This window comes from Ammodytes marinus (genome assembly GCF_949987685.1).
Source record: "Ammodytes marinus genome assembly, chromosome: 23".
Taxonomy (NCBI): domain Eukaryota; kingdom Metazoa; phylum Chordata; class Actinopteri; order Uranoscopiformes; family Ammodytidae; genus Ammodytes; species Ammodytes marinus.
The window spans coordinates 14707555-14721608 of record NC_137227.1 but is presented as its reverse complement, the minus strand read 5'-3'; the positions used below and the strand labels follow the sequence as shown (position 1 = coordinate 14721608).

At 40.7% G+C, this 14054-nt stretch overlaps 1 protein-coding gene across 1 annotated transcript; it reads left to right on the top strand.

Annotated features, from left to right (window-relative positions):
• Window positions 1-472: 472 nt before the first annotated feature.
• LOC307269513 (uncharacterized protein) lies at window positions 473-7820 on the top strand (the record flags this gene model as incomplete). The annotated part of the gene is made up of 3 exons (XM_080052488.1): window positions 473-521; window positions 722-1543; window positions 2428-7820. The coding sequence occupies 3 exons, from the start codon at window positions 473-475 to the stop codon at window positions 7818-7820; spliced, it is 6264 nt and encodes a 2087-aa protein (XP_079908614.1).
• Window positions 7821-14054: the final 6234 nt, after the last annotated feature.

Sequence of the window (14054 nt, the reverse complement as noted above, 5' to 3'; positions counted from 1 at the left end):
CAAGGCTGTGTTAGCTTAAAGGAAACAGAAGTGCCACACGTTTACCACAGGACAGCGTACGACGGTATATGAGCTCTGCCTCTCTCATCATGAAGCCTGCATGTGTCTCAGAATGCGTATAAATGTTCTGTATTCACAACTTATGAATACATGAATGAATCCTTGCAACTGTTTGCAGCATGCATATGTGCAATGACATGTTTTGCATGTGCATTTGAATGTGTCACAAAAGCTCACCGTACCCTCTCCTAACATCCTGTCGACTTGAATAAGAGCATGTTAAGATAAAAACCACAGGTCAGTCACGTGACGCGGCAAGCCTTCCTCTGTGTGTGTTTAGCTTGTGCAGCAGCAACGATTCTACTACCGGGTTGTTTCTGTTATCTTTCACCATGATTCTGAAGAAAAACCTCATGTGAAAAACGTACAGGAACCAAAAAGAGGAAGAGGAAGGACATGCGAGAGAGCGGTGATGGACACGATAGATGAGAACTGCAGTCCAGTCATCGTCACGAACGGTGGTGAGTTTATTGTGAAGCTCTTGCGTTCAAGTATTCAACATTTGAAATAAGGTTTTAAAGAAATGTATGTACATTCTGATAGCAAATGCTTCATATTGTTTGGGTATTTCATTATAGTGAAGATTTCAAGTATAGTTTTAAGTATAAAAGAGAGAATAAATGACTGATTATTGTCTCACTTCTGGGTTTGTTTCATTCAGATTACCCGGTACGGTGCACTGAGGAAGTACTTCTCCCTTTCTTCACAGATGAGAGCCTGCAGGCCGCTATGGACTCACAGCAGCCCGTTGACCCCCACAAACTTTGTGCTCTCCCCGAACTCAGACTGGTTCTCCTGGGCCGGAAGGGAGTGGGGAAGAGCGCAGCAGGCAACACCATCCTGGGAGGTGTCGGTGGGTTCGAAAGCGGAAAGCCTACAGAAGAGTGTGTGAAAAGGCGAGCTGATGTGGACAGTAGAAAAGTCACGGTGGTGGACACCCCAGGCTGGGAATGGTACTACCCACTCAACAGCACCCCGAACTGGGTGAGGAGAGAGACTTTACGGAGTGTGTCGCTATGTCCTCCGGGACCCCATGCTGTTCTTTTAGTGGTGCGATCCTGTGCCTCTGTAACGGAGGACTACATCACCGAGATAGAGGAGCACCTGGAACCTCTTGGGAAAGGAGTTTGGGAGCATACAATGCTACTGTTCACAAGGGGAGACGAACTGGGCCTGGTATCTATGGAGCAGCGGATTTTGACAAGTGGACCGGCGCTACAGGGTTTCCTTAGAAAGTGTGGGAACAGATACCATGTGGTGGATAACCGCAGCAAAGGGGATGGTACGCAGGTTAAAGAGCTGATAAGGAAGCTGGAGGAGATGGTAGCAAGGAAGAAAGGTGGCAGCAGTCACTTGGAGATGGATTCTACGGTTCTGTCGGGTCTGGAAGCGGATGGGAAGAGGAGAGCGAGGGAGAGGAGGAAGAAACAGAGGCAGATGGAGGAGCATATGCAGAAAGGGACCATCAAAGCTGCTCTAATGAGTGAGTACTTCAGTCTGATCAATATGTCAAAAAAACTTCCTCAAGTTCTTTCAAATCACAGAAATCCTATTGAGTGTATTTTTATTGGGGAATTATAAATACTATGAATGCTTAAAGCTGGTCTTATGAACATCTCTATATTAAGAGTGGATCATCAATGTGACAGGTGTTGCCATAGCTTCAAACCCTTTAAAAAGTTCTCTACAGTCAGTGATTAGTGATTTAACATAGAGGAGCATTTAGTAGCTAAAGAGGCAGGTGTATCTTTCAGGAGTTGTTGCAGACGAAAACAGAGCTAATAGGAGAGTGAATATATGATTCCAATAAATGCCAACTTTGTGTCTACCAGATATGTAAATAGCCAAATGTGTGCTGTATGCTGGACCTGTTGGTAGTCAGTTTTAAATTTTCAGCTGGTTTTATTTTTTTATTTTTTTTCTGTTAAACACAAGATTCTGAAACACTACAAAGATTTCTAAAAACATAGTTTTTTCAAGCACTGGTAAATTTGGGGATTTTTTGTCTGTTTCGCTTCCATAACATGTATTCTTTAATACTTGTATAAATACAATTTCCAAAATATACATGTAGGTGTTTATTTTACCAAACCTTGTCTGTTTGCATCTGTATATTTCTCCTATACAACCATCTTTAACAGCCATTTTCTCAACATTAGTTGTTTCAATACTAAGAAACAAATATGTCAACTTCTAAAGCACTTACATTAACTAAACTTTCCATAATCATTCATTAGCAAAAGCAACATATTAATCCAACAAGTTAAAATGTGTCTTATTTAATCACCCCTGAAACTGGGGGAATTATGTGATCACACTGTTTACAAAATATGTTTCAACACAAATCTTTACCTTTCTCCTTTTCAGGCGATGGTCTTCAGGGGTCCGAGCTGGATGCCCACCAGTCGTTCTCCAAGGCTCCTCGACGTCTGCCCGAAGTCAGACTGGTTCTCCTGGGCGAGCGTGAAACAGGGAAGAGCTCTGCCGGGTCCACCATTCTCGGCAAAACGGGCTTGTTCCAGTCCGGGGCGGTAACAGAGGAGTGCATCCGTCAGCAAGCGGAGGTGGCCATGAGGCAGGTGACTGTGGTGGACACTCCAGGCTGGGAGGGGGGCGTCGCGGGTGCCACACCTGAGCGGGTGAAGAGAGAGATTGTCAGTAGCGTTGCTTTGTGCCCTCCAGGGCCCCATGCTTTACTATTGACTCTAAGGGTGGACACATTGGTGAAGGTGGGACATGTGAGGGAACATCTGGAGCTTTTGGGCGAGGGTGTGTGGAGACACATTATTCTGCTGTTCACCCACGGGGATCAGCTTCGAGAGGGGGTGAATATTGAGCAACACATCCAGGGTGGGGGCAGGGACATACAGTGGCTGTTGGAGAAATGCAGGGCCAGGTACCACGTCATTAGCAGCATCGATGGAAACGGAGGCTCTAGTAAGATCACGGAGCTCCTGCAGAAGGTGGAAAAGATGGCCACCATGAACAGATGTGAGGCTTTTTCTGGCCTGGTCCAGGAGGTCAGAGATATGAGCCATCAAAGAAACGAGAAGTTCAACCAACGTCTGAAGGAGATTGGAGACAAAATGCTTCGTCAGGAGGCGGAGCTAAAGAATATGAGAGACAGGGAGATGAAAAGCATCCGGTGGTTCTTTGACCGAAAGAAAAAGGTGAAATCGCCTGGGAAAGCCGACATTCCAAGGGAAGAATTCGAGGAGGAGGAGGAGGACAGGAGGATTGGAGAAAGGAAGAATGATATCGGGGAGCTGGAGGAGAGAATGCGAGTGTTGACTGAGGATAAAGAGAGAGAGATTCAGGACCTGAGCGTAGAGAATGAGAGAATCCGTGTGGCACTAAATCAGTCTAGAAGGGAACAGGATAGGGCTGTGCTCAACCTGGAGCTAAAAGAGAGAGAGATCGAAGAGCTGAAAGAAAGAACTGATGAGCAGCAACTTAAGATCCTCGACCTTGAACGTGCCTGTGAAGAAAACGAACACGATAGAAAACAGAAAGCGGATAGCATTAAGGCAAAGAGACAAGAGTGGGTGAATGAAGTGAAGGAATTGGAAGAAAACTTAGAACTGCAAAGGAAAGAGAAAGCAGAGTTGATGGATAGAGTTGATTCTTTAAAAGCCCAAATGGACGAGACTAAAAGACACTATGACGATATTCTCGAGAGGAAAGCACAAGATAAACACAGGGTGATGTCAGAGATGGAAGGAAGACTAAAAGCCGAGATGGAAATCAAACTAATGGAGAGAGACAAGGAGCTGGAGGAAGTGAGGAAGAAAGCTTCAGAGGAAAAGCAGATAACTCTTGAGAATCTAAAACAACATGAAGAACATATGAACAGAAAAGTCAAAGAATTGAAATCACAACATAAGGATGAGCTAGAGAGACACAAGCGTGACAAAGAGACAGAGATACAGGGCTTAAAACTGCAGCACCAGGACGAGATGGCCAGAAAAGTAAGTGAAATTGAAAAAAGGATGGAGAAAATGAAAGTTAGACACCAAGAAGAAATTGATCAAAAGTTGAAACACAATACAGAATATTTAAAAAGGCTCAAACAGCAGCATGATGATGAGATACGGGACAAAGAGCAAGAAAAGCAAAGAGAGATTGCAGAGATGAGAGAGCAGTTTGAAAAAGAAACAGAGAACCAAACGCAGGCAAAGAAGAGAGAGATAGCTGATTTAGAACAAATGTATTTCAACCAAATAGAAGGGGAAATGCAAGAAAACGAAAAGGAGAAGGAAATGATTGGTCTAAATCACCAAAAAGACGCTGCAAAAAAGATGCAAGAGAAAGAAAGGGAGATTGAAGCGTTAAAAATGCAGAATCAGGAAGAAATGGCAAAAAAAATGAATGAAATAGAAGAACGAATAGTTGAACACCAGGAGGAAATGGATAGAAAAGTGAAAGAACGGGAAGAGGAAGTGGAAAGGGTTCAACAGCAGTGCAGTGATAAAACAAGGATCATAGAAGAAGAAAGACAAAGAGAGATTACAGAACTGAAACAGCAGCTTGAAGAAGAAGTTGAGAAACAATTGCAGGAAAAGCAAAGAGAGATAAGAGAGTTAGAGCAAACGTATGCCGCCCAAATAGTAGAAAATGAGCTAAGAGATAAAAAGGAGAAAGATTTGAGGAATGAAAATCATGAAAAGTACATTTTGCAAACAATGCAAGAGAGAGACAGGCTATTGGAGGAGTTAAAATGTCAGTACGTGAATGAAATCAAAGAGAAAATGCAAGAAAGGGACACGGACAAAGAAAATCTCAAGAAGCAGATGGAGCAAAGGTTGGAGGAAAAGGAAACACAAATTAAGGAGATAGAGAAAAATATTGAAGAAACAAATAAAAAACTGCAACAAAAAGAAAATGAGGAAATTCACTATTTAAGCGACAAGAAAGACACGGAGCAAAGACTGGAGGAAAGAGAAAGAGAGATCAAGGCAATGAAAGAACATTGGACAGAATTTGAGAAACAAATGAGGCGGACAGAGGAAGACAGAGAAATAAATAATCTGAATCACAGGAAGCAGATGGAGCAAAAACTAGAGGAAGAAAAAAGAACGATAGAAAAACTGAATCAGCATATAAAGGACATTGACGAAATCCTGCAAAGAAAAGAAGAAGAGAGAGGAGACATTATTCTTAATCAAAAGAGAGAAGCAGAGAAACGACTGCAAGACAAGGAACGAGAGATGATGGAGATGAAACAGCAGCTTTTAAATGACATGGAGAGTACGCTTAAGGAAAAAGAAAGTGAGATTGAAGGTCTAAAACAGCAGGCCGACGCCAGGGAGGAGAGATGGAGTGAAGAGCAGAGGATTAAGGATGAGAAACGGGAAAAAGAGATGAAAGAACTGGTAGAGGTTACAGAGAAGAAGACAGAAGAAGTAACACAAGCACAGTGTCTTGTTGCGGAAAGAGACAGGGAGATTGACGAAGCAAAACGGACATGTGCAAACTACTTGAGAGATATTGAACAGCTGAAAGAAAGCATTAAAAACCAGACCTCAACTATGATCGAGATACAGCAGCGTCACACAGAGCAGGAAAGGATGAAAGATGCCGAAATGTTGGAAAAACTTCAGGAAAAAGAGGAAGAACTTGAGCAAATGAGGCAAAGCGACAAAGAAAACGAGAAAGAAATCGTCCAACTGAGGCAAACAATTGAGCAGACAAAGTCGGAGCTGAAGGCGCTCACCAACAAGATGGAAGAGGAGATGACTAGTATGATTCAGGGATACGAAAAGGAGATCGCGCAAAGGAAAGACAGCGTAGAATCCCTTACGAAGGAGAGGGATCAGATTGTATGTCGTTTGGAGGAAGAAAGTCGGCAAAGCGTTTCGGAGCTGTTCGAGAAATACGAGGATAATCTACGGAGAATCAACGAACTGCAGGAGCAAAATTCGAAGATTATGAAAGAGGCGGACAACCTTAAAATAAAGTGCAAGGAACTGGAGAAGGAGAAGGAAGAAGAACTTAGAAAGCACTTCACGGGCTATAGACAGGAAGTAAAAAGCATAAAAGAAGAATTCCAAAGCATTCTTAAAGAGAGAGATTCTGAGGCTGGGTTCTTAAAGGAGGCAAATGACAAACTGCAAGTAGAGATGAAAAGAATGAAAGAGCAAGAAGGAGAGGTTGAAAGGCAGATGAATGAAATGAGAGAGCATTTCCAAGAACAGCTAAAGGAGAAACAAAGTGAGTTAAGAACGAAGGACGAGAGGACGGAGGAGGAATTCTTGAAAAGGGAAAGAGACATAGGGGAAAGGGAACAGGTTCTTAGTGGAAACGAAGAGGAGCTGAGGAAAAGACAAAATGAACTTGACGCTAAAGTGGAAGAGCGTGTGGAAAAAGAGGTCCAGTTGGAAAGTAAGGAACAAGAACTTAGTAAATTGCAAGCAAATCTAGAAAAACGACAACAAGAGCAAGAAGATAGAGATAGATATGAGCGAGATGCAATAGTGAGAGAGCAAACTATAGAACAAAAGGAAAGGGAGCTAGAGAGTTTGCTTCAAGCTCTGGAGGGCAAGCAGAAAGAGCTCAGCTGTCACGGTCAGGATCTTCAGAAGAAAGTCAAAGGGCTGAAGGACCAAGGGAAAGAGCTTAAAGATCGGGAGTATTACTTGAGGAACGAAGAACAGGATTTGCTCAACTGGAAGTCGGAGTTGCAGGTGCGGAACGAGCACGTGAACTCCACAACACAGGAGCTGGACGAGATGCGGAGTGACTTGGCTCTGCTGAAAGAAGAACTTCACAACAAGCGTATGAAAATGAAGGAGTCGTTTGAGAAATTGAGCAAATGGGAACGGAATCTTAAAGAACGGGAGGTAGGGTTGCGGAAAGGAGAGTCGAGAGATTTAGAAAACGGACGATATGAGGTGGATGACAACGTCAGAGTCCAGGAGATGGATTTGTTTGACCTACAAGCTGGGAGCTCAGAAGATGACTTGCATGTAAGGTATGGAGAGGTCAGTGAGATAAGGGAAACGGGAGGAGGAAGAGAGTCAGAGGAGGATCTGAGGGTTAAATCAGCATTGTCAGCTGCAGAGAGCAATAACTGTCACCGTAAATCACCACAAGAGATTGAGATGGGTGGGACAAGGAAGAAGAAAGGCAGAGAGGACCTGGAGAGAGCAGAGGTCATTGGAGATTTGCAGTTTTTATCTGCAAGAAAGGGTCACAGAGGCTTAATCAACAAAGGGTCTCCAGGGTCTGAATTGAGTGTGGTGGTGTTAGGGGAGTCCTGGTCGAATCGTTCCCCGTCTGGAGTCACCATCCTGTGTGGAGAGTCATCCAAACTTGACAGGTCCACCTTCAGGCCTTGGAGAGGTCAGATAGCTGGACGATGCCTTGTCATAGTAGAACCGCTGGGCCTAAAGTGGCGGGACGGACCGGATCCAAAAGATGCAATGCAAAGGAAAAACATTCTAGAGAGTATCTCCTGGTGTGACCCGGGACCTGACGTAGTCCTACTACTCATGCCGGCCTTCTTGACCTGCACCCCTAAGTACAGGAGAGCAGTGGAGGAGCACATGAGTTTGTTTGGGGAAGAAATGTGGCAACGCACGCTGGTGGTGTTCACATGGGGGGAGATTTTAGGAGAGAGCGCAGAGCAGCACATCCTGAGGAATGGGGAGCTAATGGGGCTCATACAGAGGTGCGGGGGAAGATATCATGTGATCAGAAGCAAGAAAGGCAACTCTGTGATTGAGGGGTTATTTGAGAAGATAGATGATATGATGGGTTAGAACCGCAGAGAGCAGATTTTGGTGTAACACTGTGAAAATAAGTCATGTGAAAACAGTGTTTTTCATCTTGTAATGTGAATATTTTTGGAATAAACATAATCAGCAATGCATAAGTTCTCACATCTTTTTCTTTACTGTGTAAGACAGAAGAATTTTAGTCAAGTTGTTCCTAAATTGGAGGTCAGAGCCCTTCAAAAAACCCCAAGATCAATCTGAGGGGTTGTGAGATGAAAAGAAAATTGTACTTAACACATCTATATTCTTTTCTTTGAATGATTTTTATTTATTTTTATCTCAAAACTGCTTATTTCGGCCAGAAGTCACACTTAGTGAAACTGCTACATGTACCAAGAGACCCCAATTAGATACTGCTGTTTTGTAAGAGGTTGAAAGCCAAAATAATTGAGAACCACTGGTTTAATCTAGAAAAACACGTAGTATTATGTATGTGTTTCTTGGGTGTTTATATGTGATAAAATGAGATGTAACAAGTCACTATAGTGAAAAGTATAAGAGTTCCCTCGTAAATGTGGTGGAGAATAAAGTAAAAAGCAGCAGAAAATAGAAGTACAGCAGAAAAGCACAAGTACCGCAAAATTGTTTAGAAGTAGAGTGCTACAGAGAAAATGTTTCTTGACACCAGTGACTTAAACAGCCTGCTAACTGAAAGATTCATATACATACTTATTACTTTTTCATTGCTTTAAATACCATATACATTTCTGAATGAGCTGCATATGAACTTTAGCTGACCTGGACTGTCACCATGTCCTTAAGTAATAAAAGACTTCCAGATTCTCTCCACAAGATGGAGACCTTGCATCATTGTAGGGATTACTCTCTGAGCACCAAAGTAATCAGTGTTGAAAGTCACTCATGAGTCATGACAAGGAGTTGATGGTGAAAGTATAGTGAAGCTAGTCAAATGTTTTTTTTTTGGAAACCGTGTTTTACAATTTTCTGTGTAAATGGCTACTTTTAAAAGCAAAGAGTAGTACACAAAGGGAGACTAGCAGGCCTGTGCTCCGTCTTGACTAGAGGCATTTTTGGAGAACCAAACCGTCTCGCAATTATAACCCCAGGGAGCCTCCAGCACGCTGAGAGGACTCCTGCTTTGACAAGTAAATTATGACTCTTGATGAGAGGGGTAACGCTTTCTCCGAATGCAATTTTTGACAGCCAGGAAAATACGGGTGGATACATACAACAACTTCCATCATCCGCAGAGTCAGATGCAACAGCCAAAAAACACTCAGGCTAAAAAATGATGGCGTGTGAGTGCTGGTCTGCATCTCACATGGCAGCAATGTTTTTTAATCTGTCCATTGAATGGGAGTTGCTGCCTTTAGAGGCGAGATGAGAGGGTGTTGTGTCAAGATGGATCTCTGCTTCTTTGATCATCTCTGCGGGGTGTGACTGTTTTCAAAAGCGTCTGGGTAGAAATTAAGAATTGTAAGAAAACAAATTGCGGTTGATGCAGGCATAATTTTCACACATATTACCATGATGTTCTAAAGATATCGGGTATCCAACAAAAATTCTGCCATAATAGGCCTACAGTACGTCATACAAAACTCAAAACAAAAGTTTTTATTTTTAAATCCTTTATCCATATCTCATTTAAAGCATCACACAACAACACGTAAATAATTGATTATAAGCTTGGATTGATTACCGTGTGCGTGATGTTTTTTTCTGCAAATTTCAAAGACATGGTTATTATTGGTTTAGTTTATAATGGTTTTAGGCTGTTTGAAGTTTAAAGCGTGTCAACCGTGCAAGACAAAAAGTTACTACATCATTAAAAATTCCTATTGCACAATGTTAGACAGACAGACAGACAGACAGACAGACAGACAGACAGACAGACAGATAGACAGACAGATAGACAGATAGACAGATAGACAGATAGACAGATAGACAGATAGACAGATAGACAGATAGACAGATAGACAGATAGACAGATAGACAGATAGACAGATAGACAGATAGACAGATAGACAGATAGACAGATAGACAGATAGACAGATAGACAGATAGACAGATAGATAGATAGATAGATAGATAGATAGATAGATAGATAGATAGATAGATAGATAGATAGATAGATAGATAGATAGAGCTTTTCTGCCAAAACAAATGGTAAAAATGTGTGCTTTTTAAGGGTCGCCAAGTTAAATGGCTGCTGGCTTCAGCATTATGTTAAGCTACCTACACACATGAAAGTGGTGTTCTCACCTAACTTTCAACAAGAAAGTGAATAAGAATTTTTCCCTCACTATTGCGTAGTTTGAAATGATGCATTATTCATTCAGAACACATTGTCTTTTCATGTGATGTATGAACCCTACAATATGATGTCTTAATGTTTGAATATTTGTATTAAGTGAGAGCAAAAAGTTGTAACAAGAATTTACAGGATGTGTGGATGCCGAACATTGTTTGCAAAACCTCTTTCATAAAAACACATTCCGTAACCTTGGTGAAATGAATGATGATCAAAACGTTTATTGACAGCAAGGTCTGTCAGGTTTAGACATGATGATTTAAAAAAGGTACAAGCATACGTTTTTTTTTTTTTTTTAGAGTGAACTTTGATTCCCAACAGCAATCACTCTCTTTCTTCCTTTCATTCAAGGCCACTCAGGAAACAAAAATCATCACTAGATCTGTGAGTTTAAAGGTCAATCCTTGCTCTATATCAGCATTATCATGCTGAATAGTACAAACAGTGAATGATGAAACCACTCCTGGGCACTCATTTCAGTTTTAGCTGGCGTTAGTTCCGATTAAGGCAACATGGTAACCCTAATTTATCTTTATTTGGAACCTTTTAAGGTGCTGAATGAGGCTTTTTGGGAAATATAGATGGGGCCACATTTACATGCTCTACAATAGTCAATCATGTCTACTAACGTCGGAAACAAAATTACTAGGCTGTGTTAAAGCAGAAGTTAATGGTTGGGCTGATTTCTATTAAGGTCTGTGCACTCTCATTTGAATAATGGTCTTTCCAACAATGTTTTTTTTTCTTTTCAGTACTTGACCCAGGAGGGAAATAAATGTGATTTCGCTTTAACACCTCCATTAATATTCAAGTGGCTTTAATACTCTAGGTTTATTTCTGACTCACCGTAATTAGCATGACAGTCCAGCACTAGTTTATGATTAATAATATTCTGATTGTTCCGTTCCGTGGTTATAGAAGGGATACAAAGCAATTGTGAGGACACAATACCTGAAGGTTGTGTTTATTGAGACACAACAAGGATTTTTTGACCAAATACATAATAATGTTGTTCACTCAGTTTTAAGGTCAGGCAAGTTGTAACAACATCTGAATTGAGTACAATTCAATCAAGTTAAACAGTAGTTTCATTTGATGTTTTTCTTCTTCTGGCTATTGACCAAAGACAACCTGCTCCGTCAACATTGCCTTAAACTTAAACTGTGTAAATTCAACTCTCTTAGCACCATTTATTGACACAGGTGTAAGCGGTTATAATTAATTGTATTGATGGTTCATAACTATTTGATTAACGCTTTATGGTTAGATTTGAGAAGATATTAATTACTTTTGGATTGCCATGTTGTGGAATACTTTCTGCGTCATGATTTTATTCAGCAATCTTTTTAATTTAATAGGAAGTACTCGCAAACGGGACAATTCAACTACTATAAATGATTGTTAATAAGTTGTTAAAAAATAGATTTCTGTTCAGATGTGGTCTAAATAAGTGTTAATTTATTGCTGACCGTCATTGTTCTTATTAATGGCTTATAACGTATCATAAAGCATTAATAAATTAACTAGGTATATTGTTTGTTTTACACCAGTAAAAAAAAACTGTTTTGTTTTTCACTGTGCAAGTGATTGAGACTTTCGAAAGATATTATTGGACATAACCTTTACTCATTACTTTTTTCTGCAAACGTCACAGCTTAGGTCTGGCTTGCAAAGACCGAAGCTGTGGTGGACAGGTAGCTAAGGTATTCATATGATCGTGGCTCTAAAGGTCAATTCTGGTCTCTCGAAGGGCAGAGATTTATATTGAACCTGATGGACCATGAGGAGTTCCAGATCAGCCCCTATGCTATGCCGTCACCCAGGGGGTACGCTTAGTTAAGGTTAGCCTCTCAGAGTGAGATAGCCACTCTTACCAGTTACATAAACCCCTCTGCGAGCCCACACTGGCCCTCTCGAGTCCATGCCCAAAATAGTTGGAGGGCACAAAATGTTCCTGCTGGTTGTAAAGAGGTGGCCAGATGTCTGGGATAACAGACACTTAAATACGTAAGCTTGTCTCTTAATGGTGGATTCAGCGATTTTGGAGAATGTTTGTTGTCCATTTTTCTAAATCAGTCAATATCTCCTCACAAGCCACTACCTGTTTGTACTATGTGTGTGCTTAAAAGAAAACAGTGTTTATACACAGCCTAGGCTCTGTAAAAGGGTATATGAACAAAGGGGGCTAGAAACATGCCTGTTTACAGAGCCTAGGCTGTGACCAGATTTTTTTTTCACACCGCACACACAGTATACGGACAGGTTAGCAGATTGTGAAGAGATATTCACTGATTTTGACAAGAATCACTGACTCCTCCTTTAAGCTTATCCTGAAAGTATTGTTGACTGCTGCAGCGTGAAATGAAAGATTTTGTGGTGTTAAAGATTTTTAGACAAAGAAAAAATAAAGAAATTGTTACCCTATTCTGGCAGTTTTGTGCTTCTCTGTGTGTTTTACAAGAGAAAGAGATGATGGTGCAGATGATGAATCCCCCTCTGGACTGCATCCATTCTGGCTGAGTGAGTCCAGTGGGCCGGAGCCAGGTCCTGGAATCTAGCTAATGAGACACACCCCCTGAGGGCTCCGTGTCCTCGTATTGGTCGAGAGGCTGACGGCGGTCGAGACGATTGGCTGATCAAGTACTGTACAGGCAGCTGTCACAACATGTTGACAATCAAACCTCACAGTATTCATATGCAGCATTTCACAAAGTAGAGAAGCGAAATTAGCAGGCTGAAAGCTATACTCAAATATACAATTTTAAAGGGTTTTTGCAAAATCCTAACTCACTAAATGTTGAATATTAAGAATTTGAAAAAAAAATGAAATGTTTAAATAAACTAAAATGAAAGATTTAAGAAACAAACAAAAGTCAGTATAACCTTTGTGAGTGAGATTCCATTAATTAATTTTCTTTATCATTTATACATTTATTTTGATTCGATCGTAGAGGGCATGGATGATGTCAGTCTTGCAAAAATCATCGGAGGGATTCTACCATTCATCCAAGTCTTTTCAGCTCTTTGATGCAGGGGTTTTTGTTGCAAAGCCCAAAAGATGTTCTAATGGATTGGCAAGGACACTTTTTTATGTTTAAAACCTCTTCTGTGGTGTTTCCAAGCTTCTTGAGACTGGGATTAATCTTTTCATTTGGCATTCACTGCCACCTCCGTGTCTCATGGTAGTAAGTATCACCATCCAACAAAATGTAATTTGATTTCATTTGACCAAAGAACATGCTGCCAATGTTGTTTATCTAACCTGTTTGTTTCATATTTACCATAAAATCAACTCCTCTTCGCTTAAACTTATATATAATTCAATTAAAACATGGTGCATGGTGCACATGTATGCTCAATTTTGTAATATACAATATTTGATGTGTCCACCTACATAAAGGGTTTAAAACATATTTTACAGCTGAGAGAATGTGGCAATTTTTTTTTGAATTTCTTAACATTTTCAAAAACACTTAAATAAATAAATAACAGTAATACATTATTTCAACCCCAGCATTTAACTAACTGTATCTACAGCAGTCTTACTGTATTTATCAATGTATTGAGCTGTCATCTTATGGCTGAATGAGTTATGATGCCTCTACAGAGAAGCACTTTTCAGGGATGTAATTCATTCTTTTTTCAAGGTTCCGTTGAACTAAAAACAAACCAAGACATCGGCAAACATCGTCCGGATATGATGGCTTACTCCCACTCTGTTAAAAATATATACATACAGAGTAGACTTTATTTATTCAGTGACAGGTCGGAGAAGGACCTTCGACAATAAAAGCGACATACCGTGTATCTTACAGCATGAATTAAATATTGTACTTGTATTAGTAGTTGACTTTGATGAGATGCCCTAAAGTGAAACATCTTCATGACCTTTGATAGATGTTGAAAATGATGACATAATGGGGATAATATAACAGAATTACTTCAAC